At 49.0% G+C, this 20,206-nt stretch overlaps 1 protein-coding gene across 1 annotated transcript; it reads left to right on the top strand.

The window, feature by feature from the left end:
• Window positions 1-398: 398 nt before the first annotated feature.
• On the top strand, window positions 399-19,946 carry LOC107111952. Its single transcript, XM_015412998.1, has 7 exons — window positions 399-465; window positions 9,270-9,386; window positions 11,183-11,349; window positions 14,305-14,406; window positions 15,849-17,601; window positions 19,331-19,451; window positions 19,882-19,946. Exons 1-7 carry the CDS (start codon window positions 403-405, stop codon window positions 19,944-19,946), a joined length of 2,388 nt encoding a protein of 795 aa, XP_015268484.1. The 5' UTR covers window positions 399-402.
• Window positions 19,947-20,206: the final 260 nt, after the last annotated feature.

Genomic DNA, 20,206 nt, shown 5'->3' with positions numbered 1-20,206 from the left:
GGAATGACTCCCAGAGGGGGTCACCTGTTCTCAGGCGGGTCTACCTCACAGGGTTGTTGTGAGGATAAAGTGGAAGGTGGGGGGGAGACACTCCCCTATCTCAACGTTTCTCCTCCGCTGAGGTGATTTTTTTTTTTAACCGAACGCGACGCCGGAGTCTCCCCTCCCCCCGCCAACGTCCCTCTTCGGCGGGCGGGAAGCGCGCGCTCCCTCTCGCGAGACTGCAGAAGGGGGCGGGGCCGCGGCGGACTCCTCCCCTCCCCTCCCCGCCGAACTTCCCGCCTGCCGACGCGTCGCTCGGGTCGTTGGGGCGGCTCTGCGCGTGCGCGGTCGCCCTCCCGCCCAGCTGGTCCCTGACGAGGCGGCCGAAGGGGGCGGGAGGCGAAGGCCGGCCGAGCTAAGATGGTGGCTGACGGCGCTCGCGGTCTGGCCGTCCCCCTCCCCGGAGGGACCCCTCGGCCTGAGGTGAGGATGGGGACGGGCGGGCGGAAGCGATGGCTGCAGGGGAGCCTCCCTAGCCAGGGGCAGTCCACCTGTCACCGCCAGTGCTCAGGGAAAGGCTGGGTCTCTGGGCCTTTGCGGGGCAGTTGGGTGCTGGAGGAGACGGGCCGGGTTTAGAAGAGAAGAGATTGGATTTATTCCCCGCCCTTCACTACCCAGTGAGTCTCAGAGCACCTTACAGACTCCTTCCCCCTTTCCCCTCTGAGGGGGGTGGGGCCGACCGAGAGAGAGCTCTTGAGAGAACTTGTGACTGACCCAAGGTCACCCCAGCAGCTGCATGTGGAAGTCTGGGGAAATTTCGTCCAAGCAGCTCAGGCGGGCTCGCATTCGTGGTTCTCTTCTTCGTCTCCGTTCTGAAGAAGAAGAGATTGGATTCATACCCCACTCTTCACTACCCAAAGGAGTCTCAGAGCACCTTACAATTTCCTTTCCCTTCCCTCTCCCCACAACAGACACCCTGTGAGGGGGGTGGGGCCGAGAGAGAGAGCGCTCTTGAGAGAACTTGTGACTGACCCAAGGTCACCCCAGCAGCTGCATGTGGAAGAGTGGGGGGAAATCAAACTGGGTTCTCCCAGATTAGAGTCCGCCCTCCTAACTACTACACAGAACTGGCTAGGCACTTCACCACGACACCACACTTAACTAGACTGCTCTGAATAACTTGTTTTGGGTTTTTTTCCCGTCCAAGCAGCTCAGGCGAGCTCGCATTCGTGGTTCTCTTCTTCGTCTCCGTTCTGAAGAAGAAGAGATTGGATTCATACCCCACTCTTCACTACCCAAAGGAGTCTCAGAGCACCTTACAATTTCCTTTCCCTTCCCTCTCCCCACAACAGACACCCTGTGAGGGGGGTGGGGCCGAGAGAGAGAGAGAGAGCTCTTGAGAGAACTTGTGACTGACCCAAGGTCACCCCAGCAGCTGCATGTGGAAGAGTGGGGAAATCAAACTGGGTTCTCCCAGATTAGAGTCCGCCCTCCTAACTACTACACAGAACTGGCTAGGCACTTAACCACGACACCACACTTTAGACTGCTCTGAATAACTTGTTTTGGGTTTTCTTTCGTCCAAGCAGCTCAGGCGGGCTCCCATTCGTGGTTCTCTTCCGTTCTGAAGAAGAGGAGATTGGATTTATACCCCACCCTTCACTACCCCAAGGAGTCTCAGAGCACCTTACAATCTCCTTTCCCTTCCCTCTCCCCACAACAGACACCCTGTGAGGGGGGTGGGGCCGAGAGAGAGAGCGCTCTTGAGAGAACTTGTGACTGACCCAAGGTCACCCCAGCAGCTGCATGTGGAAGAGTGGGGAAATCAAACTTGGTTCTTCCACATTAGAGTCCGCCCTCCTAACCACTACACCGAACTGGCTAGGCACTTAAGACACCACACTTAGCTAGGCTACTCTGAATAACTTGGTGTTTTTTTTTAATTTCGTCCAAGGAGCTCAGGGGAGCTCGCATTCGTGGTTCTCTTCTTCTCCTCCGTTCTGAAGAAGAAGGGACTGGATTGATACCCCACCATTCACAACCCAAAGGAGTCTCAGAGCGGCTTACAGTCTTCCCTTCCTCTCCCCACAACAGACGCTCTGTGAGGTGGGTGGGGCTGAGAGAGCTCTTTCGAGGACTGCTCGTGTAAGAACAGCTCTGGGAGAACTTGTGACTGACCCAAGGTCACACCAGCAGCTGCATGTGGAGGAAGAGTTGGGGAATCAAACCGAGTTCTCCCAGGATTAGAGTCCGCGCTCCTAACCGCTACGCCAAACTGGCTCAGTGCAGCCCTGTTGAGCAAAGCTTGGCTGCAAAGGAAGGACCGGTTCACGCCCAGGGAAATACTAATTGTCACTTGGGGGTGGTGGTCAGGAGCAGTGTTCCCTCTAAACTGAGTGAGTGTGAGCTAGCTCACAGTTTTTTAGTCTCCAGCTCAAACATTTTTGCCTTAGCTCAGGAAGGATGGCTCCTGAGCAAACTAGAGCCAGTTCGGTGTAGTGGTTAAGTGCGCAGACTCTAATCTTGGGAGAACCAGGTTTGATTCCCCACTCCTCCACTTGCACCTGGCTGCATGACCTTGGGCAAGCCATAACTCTGGCACAGCTGTCCTTGGAAAAGAGCAGTTTCTGTCACGAGCTCTCTCAGCCCCACCTACCTCACAGGGTGCCTGTTGTGGGGATGGGGAGGGAACGGAGTTTGTAAGCCACTCTGAGACACCTTTGGGTAGTGAAGGGCGGGGTATAAATCCAATCTCCTCTTCTCTTCTTCTAATTTATGCAGTAGCCAAATCGCTCGCTCGCTCGCTCACAACTTTAATGCTGGTCGCTCACAAAGTAGAATTTTTGCTTGCAAGACTCCACAGCATAGAGGGAGCGTTGGTACAGGAAGCAGTTTTCTCCAGGCCACTTTGGCTGGAGATCCTGGAGGCTTTTTGTCGTCTTCTGGGATTGGAACAGGGGTCACTGGGGTTGTGTGTGAAGGGGGAGGTATTTGTGAATTTCCTGCATTGTGCAGGGGGGTTGGACTAGATGCCTCTAGAGGTCCCTTCCAGCTCTATGCTGGACCTCCTGATGGCACCTGGTATTTGGCCACTGTGTGACACAGAGCATTGAACTGGATGGGCCATTGGCCTGATCCAACATGGATTCTATTGTATTCTTAGGAGTGATGTTGGTCCTTTCCAGGCAGGTAGAAAATCCTCTAGGGATCTTTTTTTTTTTTTGGCAAAGAGTGTGAGGAGCTTTAGCATCTCTGTGTATCTGAGGACATCGGGATGGTGTTACTTGGAAAATTGGTGGCCCTTTCACCTGCAGCAGATACAGGGGATCGGAACATCATTAACTTGGTCAGGCAAACAGAATAAGAGATACTAGTTTAAGTTGGATTAAAAGGTAAAGGTTTCCCTTGCTTGAAAGCCAGTCGAGTCCGACTCTAGGGTTGCGGTGCTCATCTCCGTTTCAAAGCCCAAGAGCCAGCGCTGTCTGAAGACGTTTCCGTGGTCATCTGGCCGGCATGACTAAACACCGAGGCGCACGGAATGCTGTTACCTTCCCACCGAAGTGGTCCCTATTTCTCTACTTGCAATTTCTTGCTTTCGAACTGCTAGGTTGGCAGGAGCTGGAACTAGAGACGGGAGCTCACTCCGTCATGTGGCAACCCAGGTCTCGAACTGCTGAACTACTGACCTTCCACAGCCTGCAGTTCAGTGTCTTAACCACTTGAGCCACCGCAGTTCCACTGCCAAGCAAATATGCACAGATCACAGTTGACTCCTTTATGCAGCAGAAGGGCTGCTGCAGGTGTTTTGCAAACAGCTACTCTGCCGGAGCCCTGAACTTTGTAGCTAGTGCATGATTGCCAAAAGACTACAGTTCCCATCATACTTCCACATACTGGCATTCCAATGACATCAGGCCACGGCTGAAGCTTGTAAAGGAAGAAAGCCAAAAATGTGACGGCCGTGTTCCTCTTGCTCTAGTAAGTCAGCCGTGGACTTTGGCATTCTGGAAACCTTGTGAGCGGAAAGGGTTACTGCTGCAAAGCCACTGAAACTGGAATCGTGTGTTTGGGGGACCGATTGTGTGGCTTTGAAGTGCAAGCAAGGTTTCCGTGGTTTCTGTGTGGGTTAGAGTCACAATAGTTCTCCGGGGAGATTGCATTAGCATTTGACGGTTTGTGTTTGGCGTTTGCCTTGGAGCAGGGATCCAGCCCTGCGTTCTCCTCACTTTGTTTATGTTATGCGCCCAGCGGGCGGAGGAGAGACGCTCGCCATAACCTGGCAACAGCACCCTGTATTGAGTTGCAGAAAGAGTTGTGCCATGTGTAACTGTCCTATGGCAGCAGGGTTGAGAGGTTGAGGAGCCGTTAGGACGGAGAGACGGGTGCGGCAGTTCCCTCACTGTGGCTTGTGTTCCTGACTGTGCTCCCATAGAAACCATGGGCACCGCTGCTGCGCAGGTTGGTTTTGAACTTTAAGGAAATGCGTGAAGTCAGGAATCTCTCCGAATCTGAGGAAGCAAGGCTGAAAATGTAAAGAACGGAGCTTGTCGAGTTCTGTTCCGTCTGGTGGGAACTCAGATAGATTTACAGCCGAGATCTGTAAACGGCTGGCTTGCATGATGCCGCTAATGTGAAAAAGACCAAGTAAGTAACAACCATGTGGAATCTGTCAGTGGAGTTGTCACACAAGAAGAAGGGGAGGAGGAGGAGATTGGATTTATACCCTGCCCTTCACTACCCGAAGGAGTCTCAGAGCGGCTCACCATCTCCTTTCTCTTCCCCTCCCCACAAGAGACACCCTGTGAGGTAGGTGGGGCTGAGAGAGCTCTCTGGAGGACTGCTCTTGAGAGAACAGCTCTGAGAGAACTGTGACTGACCCAAGGTCACACCAGCGGCTGCATGTGGAGGAGGAGATTATTATTATTATTATTATTATTATTATTATTATTATTATTATTATTATTATTATTATTATTATTGTCTTAAGACCAATGTACAGAGTAAGCATAATGGAAACTCAGATTTGTTTTTGTCTGGCTAGAAGGAAATGCTCCTAGTCCATTAGAGCGCCTCAGGCCAGGTGCACAGTACCTTTCTTCCATTGTGCAACTCGGGGCTGTTGTGTGCAGGCTTCCCAGAAAATCTGTGATCCAAGCAGTGAGTGCGCCCAGACCGACTTGGTTTCAGCAAGGTTGCTCTGTCATGTCCTCCCACGCTATCTTGGGGCCATGTTGAGGTCTTGTTTTTTACTGTTTTCAACACTTTTGGCTACTGAGTGCTCTTGTAGCTCAGCTGTGATCGCTGTGCCATTTTGTAAGATGCAGTTGGGAGCACTTGGCGGTGGAACTTGCTACAGCCGAGATCTGTAAACGGCTGGCTTGTGTGATACCGCTGATGTGGAAAAGACCAAGTAAGTAACAACCATGTGGAATCTGTCAGTGGAGTTGTCACACAAGAAGAAGGGGAGGAGGAGGAGATTGGATTTATACCCCACCCTTCGCTACCCGAAGGAGTCTCAGAGCGGCTCACAATCTCCTTTCCCTTCCCCTCCCCACAACAGACACCCTGTGAGGTAGGTGGGGCTGAGAGAGCTCTTTCAAGGACTGCTCCTGAGAGAACAGCTCTGAAAGAACCTGTGACTGATCCACGGTCACACCGTTAGCGGAATGTGAAGGAGTGGGGAAATCAAACCCGGTTCTCCCAGGTTAGAGTCCGCGCTCCTAACCACTACACCAAAATAACTCTCAATCTCTTACAATCTCCTTTCCCTTCCCCTCCCCACAACAGACACCCTGTGAGGTAGGTGGGGCTGAGAGAGCTCTCTGGAGGACTGCTCTTGAGAGAACAGCTCTGAGAGAACTGTGACTGATCCGAGGTCACACCAGTGGCTGCATGTGGAGGAGTGGGGGATCAAACCCGGTTCTCCCAGGTTAGAGTCCGCGCTCCTAACTAGAGATGTGAAGGCCCGGAAAAAAACCAGAAAAATTTGGAAAAAACCCAGTTTTTTCCCGTTTTTTTCCTGAAGCCTTTTTTGTTTTTTTCCGAAAAATTGGAAAAATTGAAAAAATAAAATACAATAAAATAAATTGACTATGGAACGTTTTATTTTAACATGATGAAAAAAATATTTTAAGACAAGGTGTTCAAATATTTTCCTAATCATTTCTAATATATATATATATATGACATATATATGACATCAGATTGATCTAATTTCTGTGCACTGAGGACAAGCAAGTCCTAGGTTACAAACAGAACTCTCCAATGCAAGAACAAGATGCATTTCTTTCTTTAGGAGGTGCGATTGTCAGAAGAAAATAAAAAGGTTTCAGATTTGTTTTTGCATGTGGGTGGGTATTCTGTTTGTAATAATTGTTTGGATACACTATATTTTTAATATGCTAGTTGTGATAATTTCATGCCAAGTAAAAATGTACATAGTCATATTTTATGTTCCTAAAGTAACAGAATGACTTTCAATCTAGAAAAGACAAAAAAATGCTAATGTAGCATTTTTTTCAATTTTTCCGAAAATTTCCGTTTCCCCCCGGAAAAAAAACGGAAAAAAAGGGGTTTTTTCCGAGCTTCAAAATTTCCGGAAATTTTACATCTCTACTCCTAACCACTACACCAAACTAACTCTCAATCTCTTACAATCTCCTTTCCCTTCCCCTCCCCACAACAGACACCCTGTGAACAGCTCTGGGAGAACTGTGACTGACCCGAGGTCACACCAGCGGCTGCATGTGGAGGAGTGGGGGATCAAACCCAGTTCTCCCAGATTAGAGTCTGCGCTCCTAGCCACTACACCAAACTTTATAGCTAAGAGGTACTATGAAGAAATGACGTATTTGAAGCCACCATCCCAACTGGAGCTTTCAAGAGTGTTCAGAGACCTAATGGGAGGGGCTCAGTGGCAGAGCATCTGTTTGGCACGCAGAGGGTGGCAGGTTCAATCCCTGGTATCTCCAGTTAAGGACCAGGCAATAGGTGAAGTAAAAGACCACCGGCTGGGACCCTGGAGAGCTACTGCCAGTCTGAATAGACAGTACTGACATGGATGGACCAAAGATTTAGGCAGGGAGCCGGGTTGGTCTGAAGCCGCAGAACAAAGTCTGAGCCTACGGCACGTTTAAGACCAACAAAGTTTTATTAACCCTTGAGGAGGTTTTATTCCATTTGCCTGAAGAAGTGTGCTTTGCACACGAAAGCCTACACTTTGAATAAAACTTTGTTGGCCTTAAATGTGCCGCTGGACTCAGACTTTGTATTGACGGACCAAGGGGCTGATTCAATAGAGAAGAAGAGATTGGATTTATAACCCTCCCTTCACTACCCAAAGGAATCTCAGAGTGGCTTACAAACTCCTTTCACTTCCTCTCCCCACAACAGACACCCTGTGAGGTAGGTGGGACTGAGAGAGCTCTGACAGAAACGGCTCTTTTTCAAGAACAGCTCTGTAATGATTTCTTGTTTTTGTGTGTGTGTGTCTCTTCAAACGTTTGTCTGCATGGCTGTGGTAGATAGACTAGAGTGGTTGAGAGAGGCAAGTGTGGTATGATTGGTGGTTGACAGAGAGGGGGCGGGGTTTTGGAAGTGAATCTGGTTGGATGAGTATGTGAGTCAGTCAGGAGTTACAGTTACAAGTCGACAGTTGATATATACAGGCAGTTCTGGGTTGAAGCAGTTAGAAGAGGACAGCTGTGGTTGTTCAGTGAGAAAGAGAGCCGAAAGCTGAGTGTATAGGAAAAAGTAAAGTTAAGTGAAGAAAAGTTAAAGGAAAGTCTGAGTGTCATAACAAACTGGAGTGAAACAGTGAACATATATGGCATTGAGATAAACAAGTGTTACAAAGTTACATGAAAAGATCCCTGTCAGTGAGGGAGAAGATTGTGTGTGATACCAAAGCAATCGTTCATCATTTACACATTACTAGTTACATTGTACCACTCTCTTATTTAGTAATTATTTCAATAAATCCTATTTTATTCAAGTTTATACCAGCTCTGAATGAAATACTTCCCAGGACCACATAGTTCCTCATAAGCCTTAAACTCGGTCTACCAAACTAGTAAGAGCAAAAGTAAAAGCATAAAGGTTTGGAAATCCTTAAAATTTCCTGGTAGCAGCAGATTATACCCAGTATGGGGAATCAAACCCGGTTCTCCCAGATTAGAGTCTGCGCACTTAACCACAACACCAAACTACTGGCAGGTAGGTGGGGCTGAGAGAGCTGTGAGAGAACTGTGACTGACCCAAGAAGAAGAAGAGATTGGATTTATACCTCACCCTTCACTACCCGAAGGGATTCTCAGAGCGGCTTACAAACTCCTTTCCCTTCCCCTCCCCACAACAGACACCCTGTGAGGTAGGTGGGGCTGAGAGAGCTCTGACAGAAACTGCTGGTTTTTTTCAAGAACAGCTCTGACAGAACTACGGCTTGCCCAAGGTCATCCAGCAGGTGCAAGTGGAGGAGGGGGGAATCAAACCTGGTTCTCCCAGATTAGAGCCCGTGCACTTAACCACTACACTAATGGCAGCTTCATCAGTTGTGTTTCTCTCTCCCACTCGGCTACACTTCAGGGTGCTCGGACCTCAGGTTGTTCAGTCATTCTTTGCCGGTGCCGCAGTTCATCCAGAGCTTCCAACAGACTGTTGAAACTGCTTGACGACTAGATTAAAAAACTCCCATGGGCAGAGCACGGACCCTTGGCCATGATTTGTACTTGCCTCGGTTCTGTGCTTTTTTACGTATGTGCCATTGCTGGCTGAAGCTTACGTATCTGGAGTGCAAATGAGAAAACTGTTTGGTTTGGGGCGGTTCCTGTGGAAGTATCATTTGAATCTGTCAATCTGCAGACGTTGGTGTGGTTTCTGAAACCAAAGCAGCATATTGAGCAAGAAGCATTTGCGTATGCCAAAGATTCATTCTCACTACGTTGGCCGTGGGCCCAGGGAAGCAGAATCAACATGAGTTATGGAACTGGTGTAAAGTGCTAGAGTTTAAACGTTGCTATTTAATTTTTGGTCTACTTCTGCAGCATTTCTTCCATAATATATATATATATATATTGGCCTGCCGGTCTCTTTAGTTAACTTTTAGTCATACAAAGCTCAGCCGAGCCTACCCTTACTAGCTTAGTTGTGAGGCTGAAACGGAGGGGAAAGATGGAGGCTGGTTTGGGTCGCCATTGGGGAGAAAGTTGGGGTTAAATTAAATCAAATACACAACTTGGTTGAATGGTTTTGCAAGCTGTTGACCAAGATGTCCAATTATTTTTAAACAGGTGAAACCTGCGGTTAAGAATTTGAATTTCTGCTTGTTTGGCAATGCAGCGCATGAAAACAGTGGCTGTGAGGACCTGGTTAAACAAAGCGAAGCATTCTATCATTACAAGCCCCAGGTGAGTGCATTGCGATGGTCGGGTTTCCTGAAGCTGGAGAATGTATGCCCTGACCCTCACTTTCTCCATCTCCCTACCCCATTTTGCAGGATTCTGTAAGCTTTTAGGGACCTGTTCCTTTTTACCCCTTGGGTGTACATATATGGCCGAATTAATCTGGGTGAACCGGGTTCGATTCCCCACTCCTCCACTTGCAGCTGCTGGAGGACCTTGGGCAAGCCGTAGTTCTGATAAGAGCTGTTCTTGAAAAAGAGCAGTTTCTGTCAGAGCTCTCTCAGCCCCACCTACCTCACAGGGCGTCTGTTGTGGGGCGGGGAAGGGGAAGGAGATTGTCAGCTGCTCTGAGACACCTTCGGGTAGTGAAGGGCGGGGTATAAATCCAATCAGTTTGGTGCAGTGGTTGAGTGCACGGACTCTAATCTGGGCGAACCGGGTTTGATTCCCGACTCCTCCACTTGCAGCTGGCTGGAGGACCTTGGGCAAGCCGTAGTTCTGATAAGAGCTGTTCTTGAAAAAGAGCAGTTTCTGTCAGAGCTCTCTCAGCCCCACCTACCTCACAGGGCGTCTGTTGTGGGGAGGGGAAAGGGAAGATTGTCAGCTGCTCTGAGACACCTTCGGATAGTGAAGGGCGGGGTATAAATCCAATCAGTTTGGTGCAGTGGTTAAGTGCCTGGACTCTAATTTGGGCGAACCGGGTTTGATTCCTGACTCCTCCACTTGCAGCTGCTGGATGACCTTGGGCAAGCCGTAGTTCTGATAAGAGCTGTTCTTGAAAAAGAGCAGTTTCTGTCAGAGCTCTCTCAGCCCCACCTACCTCACAGGGCGTCTGTTGTGGGGAGGGGAAAGAGAAGATTGTCAGCTGCTTGAGACACCTTCGGATAGTGAAAGGCGGGGTATAAATCCAATCAGTTTGGTGCAGTGGTTAAGTGCCTGGACTCTAATCTGGGCGAACCGGGTTTGATTCCTGACTCCTCCACTTGCAGCTGCTGGATGACCTTGGGCAAGCCATAGTTCTGATAAGAGCTGTTCTTGAAAAAGAGCCGTTTCTGTCAGAGCTCTCTCAGCCCCGCCTACCTCACAGGGTGTCTGTTGTGGGGAGGGGAAGGGAAAGGAGTTTTTGTAAGCCACTCTGAGACTCCGAGTGAAGGGCAAGGGGAATAAATCCAATCTCCTCCTCCTTCTTTCTCCTCCTCTTCTTCTTTCTCTTCCTCTTCTTCACCAATTTCGCCTTCTCTGTTTTTCCCCCCTGCGGAGTAGTAAACTTTCCAAAATGAAACGTTTTCCCAGCCCTTTATTTTTCCATGGAAAACATCCAGTTTCTGAAGATTTTTTACTTCGTAAAGATAATAATGAATGGATGCCCCTGGCAATACAGCATTTGGCAAACTTTGCAGACTTGTAGGTTTTTCAGGTGATTATTCCTAGGGATTATGTGAACAGGGATGTATGTCTTATTGACTTGGGAAGGGGAGAGGGTGGGATAAAACCCAGATACATACAATAATCCCAGCATCAAGTGATGGATTTACCTAATCGTCTGTGCAGGTCAAGTTAAAACCGGAGCTATGATTCTTATTTAGCTACCTCCCCTTGCATATTGTAATTACCAGTCTGATACAGTATTCATGCAAGAGATGCTGTTTCAAATTCTGAAAACCTTCCTAACCGCGGTCTGTGTGGCGACCAGTACTGGAGCCAATCCCCCCCCCCCTTCTTCTGGAGGAATTGTTCTTGCCTGTGTGCCTGCTCTCTGAATCTCCTGTTTTTAAACCCATTGCCTTTTAATTTGGCTTCAGGTGAACGGCACGAAGCCAGAAATGAGCGCACAGTTTTTCTCTCCATTGTTTGGAGGGATCACAAATACACCACCCAATGTGGAGTCTCCCCAGTTATACTGTAGCTGGTCAACATGTGCTGACGACACCAGTGCTGTTGCTCCGTTGCAAGATTGCACCAAAAAAAGGTATGGAGTGATTGGCATGTGTGTGTGTAGGGCATTTTCTAGACATCTTCCTGCGCCATCTTCCTGGGAGGGGCTGTATCTCCTTGGCATGCAGAAGGTCCCAGGTTCAATCCCCCGTACCTCCAGTTAAAAGGATCAGGCAGTAGGTGATGTGAAAGACATCTTATCTGAGACTGTGGAGCTGCTGCCCGTCTGAGGCCCCGGTCACACGGAAGATTTTGGCCCGGGAGAGGGACAGATTGGGGGCGCAGCAAATGGGCGCGATCTCACCGCAACATCTGGGAAGCGGCGCACACTCATCCCCGATCCATCCCTAAACCCGGAAAAGCCGCTGCAAAAAAGAACCTCCTACAGAGGAGGACTTACCTGAAGCATCGCAGCAAGCGTGGCTGTGGGATCGTCACCACGCCCGTCGTCCGGAGCAATCCAGGCTCCCGGCTGAACTGCGCATGCGCGCACATGCGCAGTTCGGCAGCCTCGCTCTCCCTTCAGTAGCTTCCCCCCCGGCATCTGATCGTGCCGGGGAGGAACTGCGCGGCGGCTCGAGATCTATGTGATCCTGCCGCCGCATGTTTCTTTTGGTGCGGCTTTAAAAAGCCGCACTTTGGCCGTACTCCCCCCCCCTCCCCGGTGTGGCAGGGGCCTGAGTAGACAGGACTGACTTTGATGGACCAAGGGTCTGATTCGTAAGAACATAAGAGAAGCCAATGTTGGATCAGGCCAGTGGCCCATCCAGTCCAACACTCTGTCACACAGTGGCCAAAAATACCAGGGGCCAGCACTGGGGCCAGGACATCCCTTGCCCCAGACCGAGAGTTCCCATCTATACCTTGTGGCTAATAGCCACTGATGGATCTCTGCTCCATATGCTTATCCAATTCCCTCTTGAAGCCGTCCATGCTTGTAGCCGCCGCCACCTCCAGTGGCAGTGAATCCCATGTGTTAATCACTCTTTGGGTGAAGAAGTCCTTCCTTTTATCCGTTCTAACCCAACCGCTCAGCAATTTCATGGAGTGCCCATGAGTTCTTGTATTGTGAGAAAGGGAGAAAAGTCCGTCTTTCTCGACCTGCTGTATCCCACACATAATCTTATAAACCTCGATCATGTCTCCCCTCAGCCGTCGTTTCTCCAAGCTAAAGAGCCCCAAGCGCCTTAACCTCTCTTCATAGGGAAAGTGTTCCAAGTGTGCCTTCAGTAGAAGGCAGCTTTGTGTGTTGATTTGGAAGCATGTCAGTCATTGGACCGGAGCTGCGGTGGCTCAAGTGGTTATGACGCTGAACTGCAGGCTGTGGAAGGTCAGTAGTTCAGCAGTTCGAGACCCGGGTGCCGCAAGACGGAGTGAGCTCCCGTCTCTAGTTCCAGCTCCTGCCAACCTAGCAGTTCGAAAGCAAGAAATTGCAAGTAGATAAATAGGTACCACTTCGGTGGGAAGGTAACAGTGTTCCGTGCGCCTCCGTGTTTAGTCGTGCCGGCCACATGACCACGGAAACGTCTTCGGACAGCGCTGGCTCTTTGGCTTTGAAACGGAGATGAGCACCGCAGCCCTAGAGTCAGACTCGACTGGCTTTCGAGCAAGGGAACCTTTACCTTTACAGTCATTGGAAACTTGTCATTTCCAAGAGGTTTTTGCATACCGGCAGATTGGTTCCTTAAAATGTTTGCCGTAAGTTCAGGTTAAGAATATTCCGATAATGGAACGGAATGAGTCATTTTTTTCTATTTGAAAGGCCAGTGTGTTGTACTCGATGACGCCAGTGCTTAATGAAGCAGTATCGCTCCAGGACTTAGCAACAGCTTAGCAGAGTCTATATTGTCCTTTCTCATTGTGGGTACCAGTTTCATTGTACTGAGACCTTTTTCATAAGCCACTGTGAAGTACTCTGACTGGATGGTCTCATCAGATCTCAGAAGCTGAGCAGGGTCTCCGAGGAAGTCCATGGTCACGATGCAAAGGCAGGCAACGGCGACCCACCCCTGTTTGTTTCTCTCGTCTTCAAAATCCTACGGGTTTGCTATAAGCCTCCCAGGAAAGGTGATGAGGGGTCTGGAGACCAAGTCCTATGAGGAACGGTTGAAAAGGCTGGGTCTGTTCAGCCTGGAGAGGAGACGACTGAGAGGGGATACGATCACCATCTTCAAGTACTTGAAGGGCTGTCCTCTAGAGGATGGTGCGGAGTCGTTTTCTGTTGTCCCAGAAGGTCGGACCAGAAGGAGATAGACAAGCTGGACTGTGTCCAGAGGAGGGCAACGAAGATGGGGAGGGGTCTGGAGACCAAGTCCGATGAGGAACGGTTGAAGGAGCCGGGTCTGTTCAGCCTGGAGAGGAGACAACTGAGAGGGGATACGAGAACCATCTTCAAGTACTTGAAGGGCTGTCCTCTAGAGGATGGTGCAGAGTTGTTTTCTGTCGCCCCATAAGGTCGGACCAGAACCGACGGGTTGAAATTAAATCAGAAGGGTTTTTGGCTAAACCTTAGGAAGAACTTCGTGACAGAGCGGGTCCTCAGTGGAACAGGCTTCCACTAGAGGTGGTGGGCTCTCCTCCTTGGGAGGTTTTCAAACAGAAGCTCGATGGCCATGCGCCAGCAATGCTGACTCTGTGAACTTAGGCAGATCTCGAGAGGGAGGGCAGGAAGGGTTTTGTCAGTGTGCTTAGTTCCTGTGGCCCCTACTTACACGCTCAGGGAAATGCTGATCGCCACTTTGGTGTCAGGAAGCAATTTTCTCCAGTTTGACTGGAGATCATGGAGGGTTTTTTTTTTGTCATCTTCTGGGCGTAGAACAGGGGTCCCTGGGGCTGTGAGGGGGGAGTTGTGAATTTCCAGCATTGTGCAGGGGGTTGGACTAGATGACCCTGGGGTGTCCCTCCCAACTCTATGATTCTGTGATTCTTGTGCCTGAGCAAAGTGCCTCCAATTCTTTCTACATGTGGTGTTCAAACGTCTCCTTTTCAGGGCACAGATCAATCTGTCATACTCCGGCAACGGGCCTGACATGTTTGGTTTAGTATCGAGCATCCTAGAGGAGCCGAACAAGCAAGAACCTGTAACAGACTGGTAAGCAGATGTTGGCTTTTTAATGTGAAAGTTATTTTAAAGTACTGGAACTGTCCTGCAGCCTGCTTCGAGGCAAGCTCACCCTGAAGTAAGCCGCACTGAGGTCAGCAGGGTTTACTTTCATGTAAGTTCGCACAGCCTGAGGGTAATCCAGTGTAGGGCCTGATAGGTTGCGTTGAACTTAAATTTAAATGGTTCCCTCGCCTGTTGTCGTAGAATAGCTGTAATTATTTTAAACAGGCCAGGAAAAAATGTATTATATTGCTAAGAGGGACAAAGGGAAAATATGCTTGCCGCAGGTGCATTTCTGAGTGAAGCGTCTTCGTCTTGACATTATTGCCCAGTCTGTCCAAATTCCTTCCTCGTGTAATCAAAATTGTCATTGGAGATATCACAAAGGATTTATCTGATTTTAATTTCCCACTCTTCCACATGCAGCTGCTGGAGTGACCTTCAGTCAGTCACAGTTCTCTCAGAGCTGCTCCCTCTAAGCTATGGAGTCTTGTGAGCAAAAATTCTACTTTAAGAACATAAGAACATAAGAGATGCCAATGCTGGATCAGGCCAAAGGCCCATCCAGTCCAGTGCCATCAGGAAGCCCTCCCACTGTTGCCCCCCCCCCCCAAGCACCAAGATGACAGAGCATCACTTGCCCCAGAGCCCCTATCTATACCTTGTGGCTAATAGCCACTGATAGACCTCTGCTCCATATGCTTATCTAATTCTCTTTTGAAGCCATCCATGCTTGTAGCCGCCACCACTTCCTGTGGCAGTGAATTCCAAGTGTTAATCACTCTTTGGGTGAAGAAGTCCTTCCTTTTATCCGTTCTAACCCGACCGCTCAGCAATTTCATGGAGTGCCCACGAGTTCTTGTATTGTGAGCTACTGGCATTAAAGTTGTGAGCGAGCGATTCGGCTACTGCATAAATTAGTTTGCTCTGGAACCATCCCTTCCTGAGCTAAGAGAAAAATCTGTGAGCCGGAGGCTAAAAAACTGTGAGCTAGCTCACACTAACTCAGCTTAGAGGGAACACTGCTCACAGGGTGCGTGTTGTGGGGAGGGGAAGGGAAAGGGATTGTAAGCCGCTCTGGGACTCCTTCAGGTTTGTAATTAAAACAGTAGTTGTGAGCAGTGTTCCCTCTAAGCTGAGTTAGTGTGAGCTAGCTCACAGTTTTTTAGCCTCCAGCTCAAACATTTTTGTCTTAGCTCAGGAAGGATGGCTCCAGAGCAAACTAATTTATGCGGTAGCCAAATCGCTCACAACTTTAATGCCAGGAGCTCACAAAGTAGACTTTTTGCTTACAAGACTCTACAGCTTAGAGGGAGCATTGGTTGTGAGCACTATAAAGAATTTTTCAAGTCTGACCATAGACAAGCTAGCTACAGACGTTGTGCTGATGGAACAAAATGTTTAAGCGTTAAAACATTTGTCTGTTACAGGAACGCTCTTTCAAGATTGTTCCCGCCCATGTGGTCGTCAGACTCAGAAAACAGTTTCTCAGGGCTTTTTCCTAAACATATTTTGGAACACAAAGATCACACTAACTTAGTTGGTACCCTGCAGCCTTATGAGGAAGACTTGAGAGAGTCGCCCTCTACAGAGTCATTAAAGAAAGGCCTTGACAGTTTCTACCTTACAGGAACTTGGCACGCGCTTTCCAATCCTTGCGCTCAGCCTCCGGAAAAGATGTTCAGGGACACTGCTCCCGCAAACAAGGTTTTCAAACGGCATGGAATCAGTCAACAAGACGGTCTGGAATATCGGAACATGCACAGTTATGAGAAGAAGCAATTACATACTGACGGCGGAAGGAGTCGTACAGATTTTACCACTTTCTCATCTCAAGCTCGAGTAAAAGGCGGCGCTGATAAAGAATATCCAAAAACAGATCAAGCAGGAGGAGTCCTTGGGGGAAACAATCCAGAGGGACCGTGTCAGTACTTTGGCCAACTGTCTAATAATGCTTCTGCTGAGGGCATCTGGGACCTGGTGACCCAAGAAAGCAACTTGTCCCCTGAAAGATACACAGATTTCACCGCCGCACCCGATTCACTGCAGTTTACCTTTCCATCCCTGTACGTTTGCAGTCCAACGTCTAATAAAGAAAACCGCTTTCCCGATGGAACGCATGCAAAACTGCAGGAGACCTACCCGCCGAACGCCCGTAATAGTATTAATACGGAAACAACCTTTAACGCTGAATGTAAAGTCCCCGTTTATCCTCCCAAAGTATCCTGTAATCCCTTGCCTCTAAAGCCAGCCACACAGAATACAAATTCATCTTACAATGGATACACGTGGTTGGATACTAAAATACTGAACACGGCGACTATGTCGTGTGCCGCTTACAGGAAGCCAGTGAGCTCTCACCTGTCTCCACCTCACTCGAGCGGGTCTTCCGATCAGTCTGCAGGCCAGCTTGTCTGTCCACAGAGGTCAGCCACGTCCCCTTTGAGAAACGGCGAGAAACTGCAAGTGTCCAGTAACGTTCAGAATAGCTCAGGGTTTTCCAGCTCCTCGGAAAAACAGAAGAAACCTAGCCCCATCGGCTGCTCCCAGAACCCTCCCTCTGTGACTCCAGAAGGACTCTATGGCAAGATACCGATCAGTGTCCCATCCAGCGGGCCGCCGCCGCAGTATCCCGCCAACGAGAATGCCAAATATCACAGATTTCATAATAAGCAAAGCCAATTTAATGCTCACGAATGGGCAGCGCATAACGAGAGAAGGGGTAAAAACAGTGGGATTCCGCACCCGGGCTACGCAGGCCCGAATCGAGCTCAGTTCGATGCTTTGAGAAGGAAGCAAGATCAGAACGGGGGCTGCCTGGCAGACTTCATCAACCCTTCGTTCCTTCCCCTTTTCCCGTTCGTGCCTGGCTATAAGCCCACGCCCAGTTTCCCCCCGTTTGGCCCGCACCCTTTCCCGTCGCCAGCAAACGTTGCCTTCTCGCCGCTGCCCTTTCCGCTGTCGGAACTGGTGGACCTTTTCCACTGCGAGGATTTTCACCACCTGAGCCCCTTCATCAACGATCTCTTCTGCGCAGAAGTGTCCGCGCCGTGTTTCGCCTTTCCCCCTCCTCTGAACACCTGCAGGCCTCCAAAGAACCGCAGCGGACCTGCAAATGAGCTCCATGTTCATCTGGAGGAATGTTACGATCAGTGGAGGGCGCTCGAGAGGGAACGGAAAAAGGTCAGTAGTGCGATCGGGGGTAAGTTTCAATCGAAGAGGTGTCCATGGTAGAATTGGTAGAGGAGTTAGCTTCGTACACAGTGGGTTAGATCTGGCAGATCTGTTCAGCTGAGCGCCAGTTTGGTGTAGTGTGCGGACTCTGATCTGGGAGAACCGAGTTTGATTCCCCCACTCCTCCACTCACAGTGGCTGGATGGCCTTGGGCAAGCCATAGTTCTGTCAGAGCTGTCCTCAAGGACAGTGCTTGAAAGAGCTCTCTCAGCCCCACCCACCTCACAGGGTGTCTGTTGTGGGGAGGGGAAGGGAAAGGAGTTTGTAGGCTGCTCTGAGACTCTGAGTGAAGGGCAGTGTATAAATCCAGTCTCCTCCTCTTCTTTTCTGTGCTGGAGCGTGCTTAAAGCTCTGAGCGTTTTATTTGCAGCCCGTTTTTGGCTGCAGAGTATAGCCACAAAAGGCGGACTGTGAATTTAGCCCTTAATTTAAAGAGCCACTTATCTCACAGTGAATATTATCAGTAAAAAGAATAACAAAAATAAGTGCAAAAAGTTTACAAAGTATCAGGTACAAGAAATTTACAAGATGTTAGAAGATTGCAAGTAGTTTGTTAGAAGATTGCAAGTAGTTAATGACAATGTCCTATGTTGCTTCGACATTCCTTCTTCTGAACAAGTTATGTATTACACATTGTCTCTGATTTCTGTTGTTTCTAAAGGAATAGTAATAAAGCCTGACGTTTATACACTTCCTGAAAAATCAATCCATGTTCGCAATTGCAAGTAGATACAGTTCTTTAAGGAGCTGCGGTGGCTCAAGACGCTGAACTGCAGGCTGTGGAAGGTCAGTAGTTCAGCAGTTCGAGACCCGAGTGTGCCGCATGACGGAGTGAGCTCCCGTCTCCAGTTCCAGCTCCTGCCAACCTAGCAGTTCGAAAGCAAGACATTGCAAGTAGATAAATAGGTACCACTTCGGTGGGAAGGTAACAGCGTTCCGTGCGCCTTGGTGTTTAGTCATGCCGGCCACATGACCACGGAAACGTCTTTGGACAGCACTGGCTCTTCGGCTTTGAAACGGAGATGAGCACCGCAACCCTAGAGTCGGATTCGACTGGCTTTCGAGCAAGGGAACCTTTACAGTTCTTTATGGGCAAAATGCAATTGCGAACATGGATTGATTTTTCAGGAAGAAGTGTATAAACATCAGTTAGCAACTTGCAATCTTCTAACGTTTTGTAAATTTCTTGTACTAATATTTTGTAAACGGCTTTCGAGCAAGGGAACCTTTACAGTTCTTTATGGGCAAAATGCAATTGCGAACATGGATTGATTTTTCAGGAAGAAGTGTATAAACATCAGTTAGCAACTTGCAATCTTCTAACGTTTTGTAAATTTCTTGTACTAATATTTTGTAAACTTTTGCACTTATTTTTGTTATTCTTTGTACCGATAATATTCACTGTGAGATAAGATTTAAATTGCTTTTTTTTTTTGATTATTGTAGTAGTGTCTCTTTAAATCTAGCACTAAATTCACAGTCTGCCTTTTGTGACTATACTCTGTTTTTGGCTGCAGGCACCTAAGTGATAATACTCGGCAGCTTGGAAGGATTAGCAGTTAATCAAACAATAGGGCACGTCTCAAAATTCTAGCCGGGGGAAGGGGGCGGGGAAAGAGGAAAGAGCTGTCAAGCTGGGCACGGTTTGGGACGTGAACGTGTTCTCTTTTCTCTCCAGGCTGAGGCAGACCTAGCCAGAAACTTCCCAGGGAAGCGAGTATCCAGTTCGAACAACACTCCGTTCTCCAGGCTTCCCGCTAAACCTTCCCGGGTGGATCGCTTGATTGTGGATCAGTGGGGTGAGGGGGGGGGGGGGGGGGGGGAGCGCTGTGTGGGTTGTCTTGTGGGTGCAAAAAACAGCAACCGCTCAGCTGTTAAAAGACGTGTAGCTCGGCTGTAGCTCAGTGGGAGGAGGGAACAAAACTGAAAGCAGAGTGAGATCAGTGAGCCAGTTTGGTGAAGTGGTTAACTGTGTGGACTGTAATCTAGGAGAACCGGGTTTGATTCCCCCACTCCTCCACTTGCACCTGCTGGATGACCTTGGGCAAGCCATAGTTCTGGCACAGCTGTTCTTGAAAAAGAGCAGTTTCTGTCAGAGCTCTCTCAGTCCCGCCTACCTCACAGGGTGTCTGTTGTGGGGAGGGGAAGGGAAAGGAGTTTGTAAGCTGCTCTGAGACTCCTTTGGGGAGTGAAGGGCAGGGTGTAAATCCAATCTTCTTCTCTCTTCAGTCCCGATACATTCTGCCCCCTTTGCTGCCTTTAGTGGTCACCACACCTCAAAACGGACGTTATAGCGTTGGAAAAAGTACAGAAAAGGGCAACTAGAAAGACAAAAGGGTTGGAACACTTTCCCTATGAAGAAAGGTTAAAGCTCTTTAGCTTGGAGAAACGACAGCTGAGGGGTGACATGATCAAGGTTTACAAGATTATGCAAGGGATAGAGCAGGTAGAGAAGGAAAGACTTTTCTCCTTTTCTCACAATACAAGAACTCTTGGGCACTCAAATGAAATTGCTGAGCAGTTGGGTTAGAACGGATAAACGGAAGTCCTTCTT

The sequence above is a fragment of the Gekko japonicus genome, unplaced genomic scaffold, assembly GCF_001447785.1.
Source record: "Gekko japonicus isolate JY-2015 unplaced genomic scaffold, Gekko_japonicus_V1.1 scaffold2375, whole genome shotgun sequence".
Taxonomy (NCBI): Eukaryota; Metazoa; Chordata; class Lepidosauria; order Squamata; family Gekkonidae; genus Gekko; species Gekko japonicus.
This window is presented reverse-complemented; position numbering and strand designations above follow the sequence as displayed.

Bases quoted from the DNA above. Each gene is read 5' to 3' on its own strand.
- LOC107111952 (XM_015412998.1), top strand. From the start codon at position 403: ATGGTGGCTGACGGCGCTCGCGGTCTGGCCGTCCCCCTCCCCGGAGGG. The intron at 466-9,269 runs GTGAGGATGGGG...ATTTTTAAACAG, and splicing joins GAGGGACCCCTCGGCCTGAG to GTGAAACCTGCGGTTAAGAA. The intron at 17,602-19,330 runs GTCAGTAGTGCG...TTTTCTCTCCAG, and splicing joins TCGAGAGGGAACGGAAAAAG to GCTGAGGCAGACCTAGCCAG.